The sequence below is a fragment of the Anas acuta genome, chromosome 10 (assembly GCF_963932015.1).
Source record: "Anas acuta chromosome 10, bAnaAcu1.1, whole genome shotgun sequence".
Taxonomy (NCBI): domain Eukaryota; kingdom Metazoa; phylum Chordata; class Aves; order Anseriformes; family Anatidae; genus Anas; species Anas acuta.
In genome coordinates, this window is record NC_088988.1 from 1427354 (window position 1) to 1441263 (window position 13910).

The window sequence follows — 13910 nt, forward strand, 5'->3', positions numbered from 1 at the left end:
AAGATAGCGAGGACAATAAACCTGCGAGGCAAATGATGCTCAAAGCACACGACAATTTGAGCTCTCCCCCACAAGCCAACTTGCCAATTAGGTGGTTCCCAGTTTCCTGGGGAGAAGACTATATATAACGTTCTGCATCTGCACGGCAAAGAACCTCACAGGAGAATCTTCTGCCAAAGCTCGTATAGGAACAGATACGCTTAAAACCAGCGAGCTGTCATTTCACTGAAACAGGCAGCTACATTAGCATGTCAAATCTCTGATTTAGGGCACATAAATAAGAAGGAAGGCACACAGAAAGGCGTACTATCTCTGTCTCCTCCAAGCTCAGCCTTTGCCAGGCCCGTGAATCATCAGCAGGCAAAGGACTGGGACACTTTTGTCATCAGCATTACAGGAAGGACAGGGCAGTGCGTGGAAAATACCTGGAGCGTTGGAAGATCGATAAAGATGTGCCTGTCAAGCCTCCCAGGTCTCATCAAGGCACTATCCAAGACATCAGCACGGTTGGTGGAAGCCAGCACTATAACGTGATCTGCGGTCCCCATTCCTGTAGCAAAACAAGCAAAAACAAACATGAAGGTTTCCACCACCACAAAGAGCAAGCACACAAAGGGACGAGGCAGGGCAGGATGCAGAGAACATCTTACACATCTTTATCACAAAGGATGTATTTACAACATCCTTTGGGGCAGCTGAGGCTGAGAAAGTGTCCTGTTCGCTAGGAGCACGAGGCAGGAAGGAACCTCCCAGGTCACCCAGGCCAGTCTCTGGTCCTTGTGGGCACTCTGAAATTCCCTTTTCAGTTACTTAAACTCCAGCCTAAAACTTTTTTTTGGCCACACGTTGAAGTTGCTCCAACTGGAAGCCAGAACAGAATCGTTGTGTTCAGATGAGCTGGGATGTGCCTTCTCACCCCCAGCCCTAAGTCAACTCCCGCTTCTTTAGCTCCAGTTGTACAAACAATTCTTTTTAGCTGAAATAGCATTTTCCTCCCCAGTATTTCTGCGGAAAACCCGTTCAGCTTTCATTTACTTTTAGCCCTCAGTCACAGACAGATCACCAGGGAAGGGACAGGCTTCCTTCTGACCAGCTCAAGTTAATGCAGAAGACGCAGCCTTGCCACCCAGCAAGTGCCATATTACAGCACGACTTGATCTGCGTCTTTTCTCTCGCCTTTTATCGCTCCAAAGGCACCCAGGCATCCTGCAGAGCCGTGCAGAGACCAGCCCTGCAGAACTTCCCACAGACACCACGTAGGCAGGGGCAGAATGTGCCCCAGCAGCTCCGCAGCGATTATTAGCAGACACCAGCTCGAGCCACAGCCACAAGGTTTTGTCTCCGGGTCTTAAAGATGAAGGGAGCATCAGGATTTACAGGCTTTGCCAGAGCAGCACGGAGGCATCAAAGGCAGACAGGACTTCCTGGGGAAGCCGGAGCACTAACAGCTGGAGGAGGGCAGAACGGGGCAGGTGGTTGCGCTGCTTGGGTGGGGAGCCAGGGATGATGTTGAATCACCGAAGCACGCTGCTTATTTATTGCATTCCACCGGGTGCCCAGAGGGCCCTGGGGTGAGTCACCTGCTCCGAGCCGATTCAGCCGCCCTGGCACGCAGCAGCCTTCCCAGGGAACGGCCGCGTTCGCCCTGCGTGCTTCCCTCGCTGCCAAGTCACACGCTGCAGCAAGCGGCTTTATGCACGTAAGCTGGGTGGGTTTCAGCTCTCCGCAGCTTCGCCGAGGAGCTGCCAAATGTGTCAGCGTACAGGAGCTCAGCAGAGAGATTAAGGTTACAGGTAAGGCAGAGGACTGGCTCCGTCAGCTCGCACCGCAGCGAACCTCCGTTCTTCCTCCCTGCAGGATGCTGTCTGAGTAAGCTCCCGGCGAGGATGAAGCCGACCACTCTTCAGGCAGGCATTACGCCGCGCTCTGGAGGGTGATAAACAAGCAGAGAGACTGGCAGGCACTTGGGGGACAGCAAGCTGCCTTCCCAGGGTGGGATTAGATGCTACAGTACATTATCAGCTTTGCAGCTGGGAGGATGCGGCCTTAAAATAGGTCTGACTGCTGGAACAAGCATAATAAAAACAGAACCGCTGAGTGCATCCTCCTCACGTCAGATTCTGCCCCACTTGCTCTCCAGCCCGCAGCCCAGCGGTGCAGAGCAGCCCCAGTAAACCCACACCAGCAGCCCCTGAGTCCCATCACAGCTCCCAGTGCCGTGGCACCTGGCATGTGACGGGCCTTGGCTTCCACAGGCAGCCATCAGCCACAGGAACAGGCTACGAAAACACCACCTCTGCAACAGCAACAAATTCAAAGCGGTTCTGAACATTTAGCCCAAAAAGAGCCTTCGTATCCATGAAGCTTACAACTTAACCCACTCCAAAAGGAAAGGAGAAGGGGCTGCTTGAACTGCTAAGGGCTCTCCCTCCCCACTGCCCCGATGGGCATCCCATCTGTGGTACTACACTGTCCTTCCCCAGCCACTCGTTATAGGAATTTTGGCCCTCATCTGTGTGCAGTGCCCCTCAAACAGTCACAAACCTGCACATGGCACAAGCCAGGGCTGAGGTCTCGTCTGAGGACCCTCGGCTGCCACCAGAAGCAGGGCTGCGTTTTTGTTCAAAGCCAGGAATCAGCCCAGGCCTGTCAGGCTCCTCTCGGATGCACTCAGAACGGGGGAGATATTTGGGTCACGTTCCTCTTCTGCTTGTTTGCGGCTTGTGAGGGGAGATTCACTATTCAGAGCAGGCACCTGTTCCGACAAAGGCTGGAGTACGAGCTGCTCTGCTTTTAAAACAGCTTCTGTACACACAGGCTCCATCCCTGTCCCTCTCCCACCCCATTCCTGGGGCTTCCAGAACCGTCAGAGCCACAAAACCCAAGATAGCTTGCAGGAAGAGCCTCCAATTGCTCTAAAATCCGCACACCAGCGTTAGAGCAAACTGTGCTCTGCATCCTGTAACAGCTCTTGGGGCCCTCATCCTTCCCACAGCCAACAGAGGGGGATCCACGAGGCTCTGACCCTCCTCGTCCTTCCCCACCTCACCTAGGAGTCATCTCGTTCCAGCGCACACATTCCACAACCGCTGCTGAGCTGATGATTCACAGATCTACTTCTGCACTTGATTTTTATTTTTTTTTTTTTCAAATGAATAGCTCGACTCAGTGCCGTGGTGTTGCCTTGCAGAAAATTCAACCACCAATTTAAGCTAAAAGCAGCTAAAACAGCTCTCAACCTCCCCTTTCAAGGTTCCTCATTAGAAACATATGACTCCCCCGCTTGTGCCTGGGTAAGCTGTCAACCTCCTTAAAAAACAGAAAAATATTCACTGTCCTCCTGAAAACTCTTTTGTAAGGACGGACACAGCACTTCAGCATTCATTTCGGTAACATGCAGCCAGATAGCATTTCAATAACACGAGCCAAGATCCGCGCTCATGTGTACACCCAACAGTAAGCTCGTGCTTCTTGTACTACCCCGCCGGTCCGTGCCAGCTGTCTCTCGTTTGGCATTATAAACTCCTTGGGCTATTTTTTTTTAGTGTGTTTGATAAAGCACTTAGCTCAACGAGGGGCTTAGTCCGTGATCTGTACGAGACACAAATAAATAATCACGAAGCAATATAAATTTAAAAATAAGCCAGGCAGCACAGAACAAAGAAGCTTTTTTTTTTTTCCTAGGGCTTTTAAAGCATACACTGAGGACAATATTTACCTTCTAAACGGATTTGTTCCCTGATTTCTGAACCGAGACTCACCAAAGAAGCACCACTCTGGAAACAGCACCTGATTTCTACAGCCCACAGAAAATCAGCCATTGTCATTTCCAGCACTGAGATGTAGGCTGCACTGACCACGTATTCCTGAACAGATGGCCCCCATCTGAGTCAGCGTTAACCTGTTGCCAGTTCACCTTGCAACCACCAAGAGGAAAAAACAACCAAGCTGGCATTGGCATTCTGTGTCAGTAATGGCCTTTCCCATGGAGACAGCGTTACACAGCCACAGCTGTAAACAGTTCTGTTTGCTCCACGAGCAGCTATATGCTTGGCCAAGATGCCCGAGTTAGTGCCTTTGCGAAATCCCATGGAATCACATCCCCATTTCTGGTGATTTCTGGTAACTACACAGCACTGTGGGTTTCAGGGAGGTTCCTCTGATAACCAGGTTTGTGTCTGGTTATTTAGGACCCGCTTAAAGCTCGTTCCCCTCCTTCAAAAACTTCACGGCACCTGGGTGAAAGCAGAGAGAGGCCTGGAGGATTTCTGCTCAGAAGGACCACTCCACCATGCTGTGCCCCAGCTTATAATTTCTCCTCCTTCTGCAGCACAGGCAAAGATCCAGAATTACAGATCATCCTGTGTGCAGCATGAAGGAATACCTACCCTTTCCTGAAAACACAAGTCAGCTTCTCTCCTTGAGAGCCGAAGGTTGACCACACAGCAAGCTCCTTACTTACAAGCTCCTTACAAGGCAGCCTTACTGCCGAGCTGCAGGAAGAGCTCTGCTTCAGCAGGGCTGCACCCACTGCTCCCCTCTGAGCATCCAGCAAACAGGAGCAAGCACCTTTCAACCCTGAGGTCTGGAGAAAGAGGGGTGCTTTCAGTGCAGGACTTTTAACTTCTCACGTAGAGTCTGATGAGCTAAGTGTCACATTTATAGTCGAGGTAAAAGGCAGCCCTGTCCCACAGAACAGCAGCCTGATACAAACATGCCCTGCTGGACAAGTAGCCATCCTATACCTCGCCCTGCAACAGAAGGATTTAGCAACAGCAGCAGTGCAAGTTGGGTCAGGGCAGCAGGCTCTGACAGAGTTATGACTAACACCAGACAAAGGATTGTTCTTTTTGGCGCTTGCATGAAAGCGTCTGAGCAAAGGGTTGATTCCGTATGTGGCACAGCCAGCAACCATCCAGAAGCGTGGCATCAAACCGGGACTTGTCTGCAAAGCTTCCCTCTCCCAGCTTAGATAGGCATCTTACAGCCAGGCAAGAGATACGAGAACAGGTCAAGGGACGGGAGAATTAATATTTTCCAGTGCTAATGTCCCTGTGGGACAACTAAACTTTAAACCTTATCAGACATTAAAACACCACCTGTCTCAGAACATAGCAAGTAGTCAACATTTAATGGTCAGCTGGACCCAAATGCTACCAGCTATGGACGGTACTGTCCTTGCTGCCAATTTGTTCTCTTTTGGTTCCCCGGTATTGTAAAAAAATTCCTCTCCAGCTGCCAGTAAGAAAACATACTCCTGAACTGAAGCCACTTACTGTAGGAAGAGTCTTTGGGGTTGCTGCCCTCTGCCAGCCAGGATCTCTAATGCATGTTATCCACTGGTTTTGTTCGCAGGTGGATGCGCCCCTGTTGTTGGTGCACATTCACCCTGACTGTGACACTACAATTCTGACTCAATCTTTGGAGTACAGTCACAAAAACAGCTGGCTCCAGGGTTTTAAGTCTACTAGATATTGACCTTTAATCCTTTTGAAATCTAGATATTTATATAGTTTTTTCTTTTTTCTCCACAGCTTATTCACACCATGTTCTCAAACATCTCTCCTTAGCCCAATGACTTGCTAGGCACCATCAGCTCTGGAGAGTCCTGCCCAGCTCTCCAGTGACAGACGAAGAGATGCAATATAGAGCCTTCAGAAACAGGGACTAACAATGGGACACTGATTCAGCCTAGCGCTTGGGGAGAGTCCTGGGAGATCTGCAGAAAAGCGTAATTCAGTGTGAAGCAATTACTGGACACACAGCTTCCAAAAACCCTGCGCTGAACAACAGCTGCTGCTCTTCCTCTGTACTCACTGCAGCAGCTGGTGAAGGGGAGAAAGAGCAGAGAAAGGACCCACTTCAGCTGAGTAATATGACAACCTCCAGAAACAGAACAAGGCCAGCCACTGCCACAATGGCGTACAAATACGAAAAAAAAAAATCACAACAAAATGATTTTCAGGTGTGAAAGTCCCTAAGCTGCAGTTCAAGCCACAGTTATCACTTGAAATACAGAGAGGTTTTTAACAATGACATGACCAAATCATAACGCTGGGCTTAGTCCTGGAAATGCTGTGCAGTGCCAGCTACCCTTATCCCAGGAAAGAGGGAAGCGAGGTTTGTTTCAATGCAATGGTAAATAATCCCCCAAGAAGAAAACACCAAAGAGGCACTGCAAGTTCAAACAGGACGGCAGCCCAGATCTCCGAGGTGATAAGGGCCCAACTGCTCAGAGACAGAAATACTGACCATCCATTTCTACCAGCAGCTGGTTCAAGGTCTGCTCCTCCTCAGCGTTGGCAAAACCCGATATATTGGTTGAGCGCTTCTTGCCCACGGCATCGATTTCATCAATGTACACGATGCAGGGTGCACGAGCCTGGGCTTCTCTGAAGAGGCTCCGAACTCGGGCAGCTCCAAGACCTGTAGGGGAAGGGAAGAAGAAATGAGCTTCACAGCCATAGCTGTAGAAGATTGCTGGCCCCCAGTTAGACATCTGACCCAGGCAAACCCTCAGTGCGTGACAGTCCCTCTCTCAACACTCCAGACACAAAGAATTAGTCACAGAACTTATCTCTTTAGTCTTTAAACACTGCTCATCCTGGAGCATGCTGGCTTTTAACTGAGCTCCCAGAACGGCAAGGACTCTTCAGAGCTGCTGTAAGAGGAGCTCTGCTCCCAGTTCTAGACATGAGCTCCTGGTCCTTCCACAGGTTAGGAGCAAAAATATTCAGCACATTTCCACACACAGACCCTCATTGGGTCTCAAGAGATGTAGGAAGGAAGGAAGAAGACTGAAATCCCTGAGCACAGAGAGGCCATACTTCCTCCCATCAGCAGGGAGCAGCAGAAAATCCATCAGCATTCTCAATATAAGGAAGGAAGCCTCAGCGAATGGCTTTAGTAAGTAGAGGCAAGTCAGAGATGATGCTTCCAGGTGAAGAACCATGGTTTCCCATTGCCAGAAAGAAGCAACTAGTTATTCAAATGAAATGTTTTAGGTACCACATTATTATCTATCCACTAATGCTGAAACCCTTTTATATTTTCAGCAGCAATATCCAGCAAAGCAACACAAAATCTCTGTCCTTTACGAGGCCCAGCCAACGCTCCCCAAGTAACCCCCACTCCCTTCCTCCCACCACGCTTACCTCCTATCACCTCCACGAACTCAGAGCCTGCCATGGCCAGGAACGGTACTTGTGCCTCCGTAGCCACCGCCTTTGCCAGCAAGGTCTTCCCACAGCCCGGCGGCCCAAGCAGTAAGGCACCCTTGGGCACTTTAGCTCCAAGCTGAAGGTAACGATCGGGATTCTGTAAGAGCAGCACAGCTGGGTCAGATCCACAGCAAACACGAGGCATCTGCACAAGGATACGGTCTCCCAGAGCTCCTTGATGCTGTTCTCATCCTGAACAACCCTGAGCTCCTAATGGGAGCAGCCACATCTGCAGCCTGTTACAGAACTGGAAATAGACACTGAGTCATGGTGATCACAGCACAAAAGTTTTCAGCTTATTTAGACAGAGGCTGCTCAGTATCGTGCAGGATGAAGAGAACAGACCCTCCTCCCCAGGTTAATTCTAACCCAGAAGACGGGCAGCAAGCACTTCTTGTGGTCTGCTCTTAAATACCTTTAAGTAGTCCACAAATTCTTTGACTTCCATTTTGGCCTCATGCATTCCTGCTACGTCTTTGAAACCAATCCCTTTTCCGGATTTTCCATCCACAATGGTGAAACGAGCCATCTTCAGCTGGTTCTGTGGGAGGCAACACAAATGCTGAAGATGTGCTCTGACTCTGGACAAGGCAACAGCCTGGAAAGGCAGTTTGCTACACAGCACAGCGCAGGCATAGCCATCCCCAACAAAGAACATTACAATGCCCACCAGTGCATCATTGTTTTACTAACTGCTGCTTTGGATACTTCACAGCCAGGCTGCAGGATTGCTGCCTCAAGCCTTATTCACCCACATTTTGTTGGGAAGAGAAAATAAACCTGCAATAATACCCCCAACCCAGCTAAAGTCCCTGTAGACCAGGCAGAGACATTTATTAAAACTGTATAGAATGCCCAAAACCTTATTTGGGATCTTCTCCCTGATTTTTAAATTCACTGATCCTTAACACACTCGGGATAGGTGTAGCTTTAAGGAACACGTATGGATGGTAAGTATCAGCGGTAAATAAATTACCAATATTGCCTTGTAAACGTATGCAAACATACACTTTGGACCACTGTCCAATGCTGCCACCAGCTCCTACTACAACACAACCCGGGGACAGAATATGGGCTCTCGAATTTAACAGGCACCACATTTCAGCCTTCTGGTGTGCGTTAAGCCACAGTGACAGCCAAAACAAGGATTTAGTTAAACGTCCTACTTGTAACTGCTCATTATGTTCCTGAAAACAGCTACTCAGGATTTTTTTCTGAGAAGAAAGTTTATAACTTCTCATGCCTTGGAAGCAGCAGTTTATCCAAACAAAGAGTTAAACACGCTGGGCCTAGCTGTCCCCACTTATGCAAGGGCAGAAACCAGTCCTCAAGGCCCTCATTACTTAACACTTCTTTAAACTACTCTTTTCTCCCAGGCAGCTGCGCCCCTTTGTATAAAGAGAATCCCAAAGCCAAAAGAGAACTACAGAGGAGAGCAAGTGGGAAACCTAACAAGGGACTGAATTCACCACTGTTTTCATCCCCAGATCCCTGCGGTCAGTACCAGTGCACCCAGAGCTGATTTCTACAGAGTTTCATCAGCTGATCCAGGCAAGGGTGGAGGATAGCAGGAGATTTAACTGATGTTGCAAGCGAGGCATGTGGCGTGAGGGGAACAGGCCAACACGTAATGAAATCCAGAATCTGAACATATTTTATAAATTGAGAATTCATTTTGCAGAAAGCAGCAATTCCTACTCCTGGCTGTATGGGAGGCATATTGGCAGGACCCAGAGAAAAACACCATCTGCAGCTGCAACTCATTAACAAGCTTTGAAAATAGCAGAGCAAACTGGACTGCAAATTCACTGAGCTCAGCCCTTCCTGCCATTGGGGGAAAGAAAGGGCCTCAGCTAAGGCCAGTTACTGTACAAGCGAGTCAGATGATCAGGACAGGAAAAGATGCAAGATGTGTCAAGACTGAGGAGTCCTTGGCATCGGTTTATTCTCAATCTGTGTTGACTTTGCTGGGGAAAGGGGAGGAGATTAGGCCAGCAGAAGGCAAGACTACTCACAGGCTGCAAAGCAACGTAAAGATGCAGGATACTTACAAAAGCATTGAATCCTCCTGCCCTGCCGGCGACCCTAATAAGGCGGAAGATGCTCCACAACATGGAGACAGCCACAAGTGTCACTATCAGGGAAATGACATCGCTGAAAGGACAAAAGCAGGACAGGTCAGAATTGAAGCCTTCAGCCACAACTCAGTAAATGTCACTCACTATTTTCAGTATTTTAAAGGTCCTGACATTTTCGGCAGCCATGAGCATCTATGACTAAGAAAACAGCACCTTGAAATTTTCTATACAAAACCAAAACCCCAACAATTACGTAACCCGAGAAGTTAAACAGAGGACACTGGCACATACTGCTCACAGCTGTGGAAGAAATTCCTCTTCACCATTCCCTGCAGAGGCATTTCTACTTATAAAGCAGATAGACCTTCGGGCAGCCAGATCACAGCCAGAGCAGGAGCCGGGGACACTGGCAGCCCTTCCCACGGGAGCTCACTGCAGAAGACCCGTGTCCCGCAATGCTAGGAAGGTTCCAGCTCCCCCAAACCTGGCAGAAATCTCCCATTAGGAGAGTCGGGTTGGCTGCCCCTGCTCAAGTCTCCCAGAAGTCCTTCACAAGGAGCTCCTGCAGCAAGCAGCACAATGAATTTTCTGGATCCTTTCAGTACCTCTTGGGTTAGAGGGGGGCCACGGAGCAGAGCTGACAGGCCAGGTCTAATGCAGTTACAAGACAAACATGCTGAGGACAAAATACCCTGTGAGCTCTGAACAGGGAATACTTCTAATAAGAGGAAGAATGATCGGACTATCAGAAGGCAGGCTGGGACTGGAGGTACCCTAAGCTCCTTGTTCTGCTCCACGTGCCCTGCTTGACCCTGTGAAATGCTCTTGCCTCCCCGCACTTCTGTTTCTTATCTTTAAACTAGGAGCATGCGTTCCATCTCTCAGGAACGGATGATTTACTGAAGCAATGGGAGCAGCATGTGCTGTATACCTAGCTGCATTTGTCTCCCCCGAGCGAGGGCTCCTAGGCAACACTGGAAACTGAAAATCACCTACAGTTTGGCAACTGTGCAAACAGGGGATTCATTCTGAAACGCATCAAGGGCCTGTACCTGACAGCAAACTGAGCGCAAGCTCTAAGTGCTCTGCACCTCACAGCTTCAAACTCTAGACTCTGTCCTGAGAGAGACTTCAGACCCTGTAGTATCTCTTTTTAAAAAACAGTATTTTCAGAAGCAGGGGAAGCAGCCCATGCTGCTAGCTAACTAGCTGGTCAGTGTACTCGTCCCATTACACAAACTGACAAAAATTAGCAAGTTATGAATCCCAACAGAAGATTCCATGCTGTGTGATCTATTTAAGAAGTTTATCTTCACACAAATCATGCATTCAAAGTGTAAAAAACGTCACTCAGAGGACAATCAACTGGTCAAAATCCTGCAAGGGTATTTTCTCATATACAAACATGACATTTATTTCACGTTTTGTAAGACATCCGGGAAAGACACCGTGCTCCAAACCCCATGAGCTACTAGAACCCAACGTTGTGCACCTCTGCTTAGCATGGTGTACAAGCAGGTGCCCAGGCCATCTCAGCAGCAGCACGGAGCTATCCTTCTTGGTTGTTAGGGCATGGGATTTCTTTCTTAGCAGACAAAGCTACTGTGCTGCATCTCCATCTCTAGGACTCTAGAACAAAATACTAGTTGAGAGCTCTCCCAAGGCCAGTCTCTCTGCAGACTTCCAGAGAGCATCTTTCTGCATCAGCACAGCCCTCAGTGATGGAGGTGGACTTGTTCAATAGCCCAGTGAGCGAGCTTCACAGGTCTCTCTTGTTCTCTGCGCCCCATAAATCCTATCTTGCAAAAATAAGCTGCCAGCCTTAACAGAAGGGCAAATAAACCTTGTGAGCAGCAAATGACCACAAAATATCAAATGAAAGCACAGACCAAAGCCTAGCCAGTGCTCTGTAATCTTCTGTCAGATTTTTACTTCTTGCTCATTGCAGTTTATTTCAGAATTAAAACCTTTGAGCACTGACATTTTAATTATTATTTTTAAAAGCAAAGGATCCCAAGATCCTTTCAGGTAACAGAAAGGGGCTGCAAATTTAATAGGAGTACTCCTCCCTCAGTGAGATTTTCTATCTTAGCATCAAAGCTGCTCTGCTCAGTATGTGGCTCACAGCTGGAGCGAGCACCAGCACAGGCTGTCCTCTGATCTACAGCTGCTGGAGAAACAGGCCAGAATTAGGTGTTTATTTTTACAGCCTGAACCACCACCACAGGCCTTCCTTGAAGCATTCTAACAGGGGACGGCTTACTGCACCGCCGGCATTCTCCACAAACCAGGGCACAACATCACACTTGTTGAGTCAGGATTTCTATCTCACGTTGCACTTGAATAATGGATTATTGCAAGGACAGCAGCAACTGACAGACTTTGCTCAGACCTGCTGACACTGACCCCAAGTATTTTGGTCCACTACGTGCTGCAGTTCCAGACATCTTGAAACCCTCATGTCTGAGTCACTAAGGCACATCTAGAGCATTTTTCAAAGACAGCCTAAGTGCTCCAAAACAGGGAGCACTTCTTTTTGTTCTGCATTTACATAACATGTAGCTGGAAGGAACTTTGCTCTTCAAGTGAAGGATGCTGTTGCCAACATAAGATCAACAGTAAGCACGAGTTTATATCATACTTTCCATAAAAGCCAGGGTGTTTGTAGGAAACAGGGATTCTCTCCTTCTCATCAATATTCAGCTCATCCTCCGCAGCTCTCAGCTTCTCTTCAAATTTGTCAATGTTTGCCACCCGCATTGTGTACAGCAGGGTAACGTTCTGGGGACATGCAATCAAAAGCAGCAAAAAGAAATCATAAGTGTGGTATAAAGACCCAACAATGAGCAGAAGAGGTGTGTGAAACGGAGAAGTCAGATAAAAGTTAGCATTGTTACATCCTTTGTTGGCTACAGCAATGAACTCATGAGCAGGTAACTGACACTGGGCCTCCAAACCAAGTCAGGAGCACCTCATGGCTTTCTGGCACCTTATTGAAAGCGTAAAAGCCAAGAACTGAGTCTCAGCTCTCTAGAAGCAAGGAGATGCAATGATTTTGTAGGCAGACTGGAGGATGAGGTTAGTATTATAAACCTAATTGTAATGATAGCTTGGGTCCCATCAAAGTTTTACAATACATCTGGAAAACTACATCAGTGGGCAGGAGGCCTTCTGGATATTGTTTCTGTATCCCTCTCAGAAATTAATTTCATCCAGCAGTTTGCAAAATGGATCATAAATCGATGAACTAAATGGTATGTACCCAAGAACAATATTTTAATCTCTGAGGCTAGTTTGTAATGATTCTTGGTGGCAACTCTTGGAAATAAAGCAAGCATGTGATCAAACTTTGCTTTTTTTCCCCATTTTGGAAGATTTAAGAAGGAAGTCTGATGGAACTTGACAGAGCAATTGAAGCTAAAATCCAAACAGGAGACAATTTTTAAAACTGGATCTAGAATTAAGAATTTACAATCACCTTCTAGACATCTGACATTTTAGACTGAGCTGGGAAGAACGAACTATTGAATTTCCCCAGCTTTTTAAACATTCGTAATGTTTCCTTCCAGGTCACTATGAATTATTCTTACAGTTTAAAATAAAAATCTCAGTGTCCAGGCTGGTAGGAGTAATAAAAGCCCCCTGAAGTACAAACAACAGGAAGTAAAATTAATGAAAAGCAAATTTACCAGCTAGAGTTTTACTGAACATATAATTCATTAATTCAATTCTTTCCAACAGTATAATCTAAGATCATCGACTCCAACCAGAGAAAGCCACTCACGACTTGTCCATGCGGAGTTCCTCCTGGGTGCAGATAGATTTCTACAATATCACTTTCTGGAACCACTTCGATTCTCTGGACCTCCCCCTTTGACAGCATCTCATTGATGAAATAATTCCAGGAAATGTTGGTCCCTTCTCTGTTCTCGCTGACGGTGAATCGAAACATCAGCACTATTAATGTTATGATGAGGAGTGCCCGCAAGCGTTCAAGGTGCATCTGATTCTCCCTTCTCCTCCGTTTCTCTTCCTCTAAAAAAGAAAGAAGATAGGGAAAAGAGACATGAGCACGTAACTGCACAGCTTTCTGACCAAAAGAAGGGACACATGAGTGACAAAGACTAACACCAGGGAACCTTTAACGCTTCTGTCGCATGGTTCTCTGGAGGCACTACACTCAGGGGCAGGACTTGACTCGCTCTGCACAGGCCATTTTCTAGCTTGGCTCACAAAGGTAACAGGAGGCTGTGTGACTTGCCCAAGGTTACACAAAGGAGTTGGTTTTCTGGGTTACGTTTCACTTCCAGGCCTTCCTGGCTTCTGACTGTCAAGCCACAGGGCCCCAGCTGTGCATACGGAACAGCAGCAGGGCAAAAGCCTGGTTCTGAAAGCACGAGCAGTCACATGGAAGCCTAGTGGTTGCCTGGAAGGAGACACATTTTGCATCCTGACAGCCAGCAATCATCTGCTTGCATCACGTTGCTGCTTTTCCAATCGAGGCTGTTGTACCACATCTACATTCAGCTGCTCCCCAAAGCCCCAAAAGCCACGCGGGGAGGCACTGCGTACACACGTTACAGAGGTAACGGAGGATTGCCTCTTCATTTTA

At 47.9% G+C, this 13910-nt stretch overlaps 1 protein-coding gene across 2 annotated transcripts in view; it reads right to left on the reverse strand.

Moving 5' to 3' along the window:
• Nucleotides 1–13910, reverse strand: part of SPG7 (SPG7 matrix AAA peptidase subunit, paraplegin) — a 31659-nt gene that overhangs the window by 10810 nt on the left and 6939 nt on the right. For both annotated transcript variants that reach the window (XM_068693851.1, XM_068693852.1), the window contains exons 4-10: nt 13083–13333; nt 11940–12079; nt 9272–9374; nt 7636–7761; nt 7155–7317; nt 6253–6426; nt 426–550 (exon numbers count right to left, since the gene is read on the reverse strand). In XM_068693851.1, the coding sequence (XP_068549952.1) occupies nt 426–550; nt 6253–6426; nt 7155–7317; nt 7636–7761; nt 9272–9374; nt 11940–12079; nt 13083–13333 (1082 nt within the window). The remainder of the gene's footprint in view (nt 1–425; nt 551–6252; nt 6427–7154; nt 7318–7635; nt 7762–9271; nt 9375–11939; nt 12080–13082; nt 13334–13910) is intronic.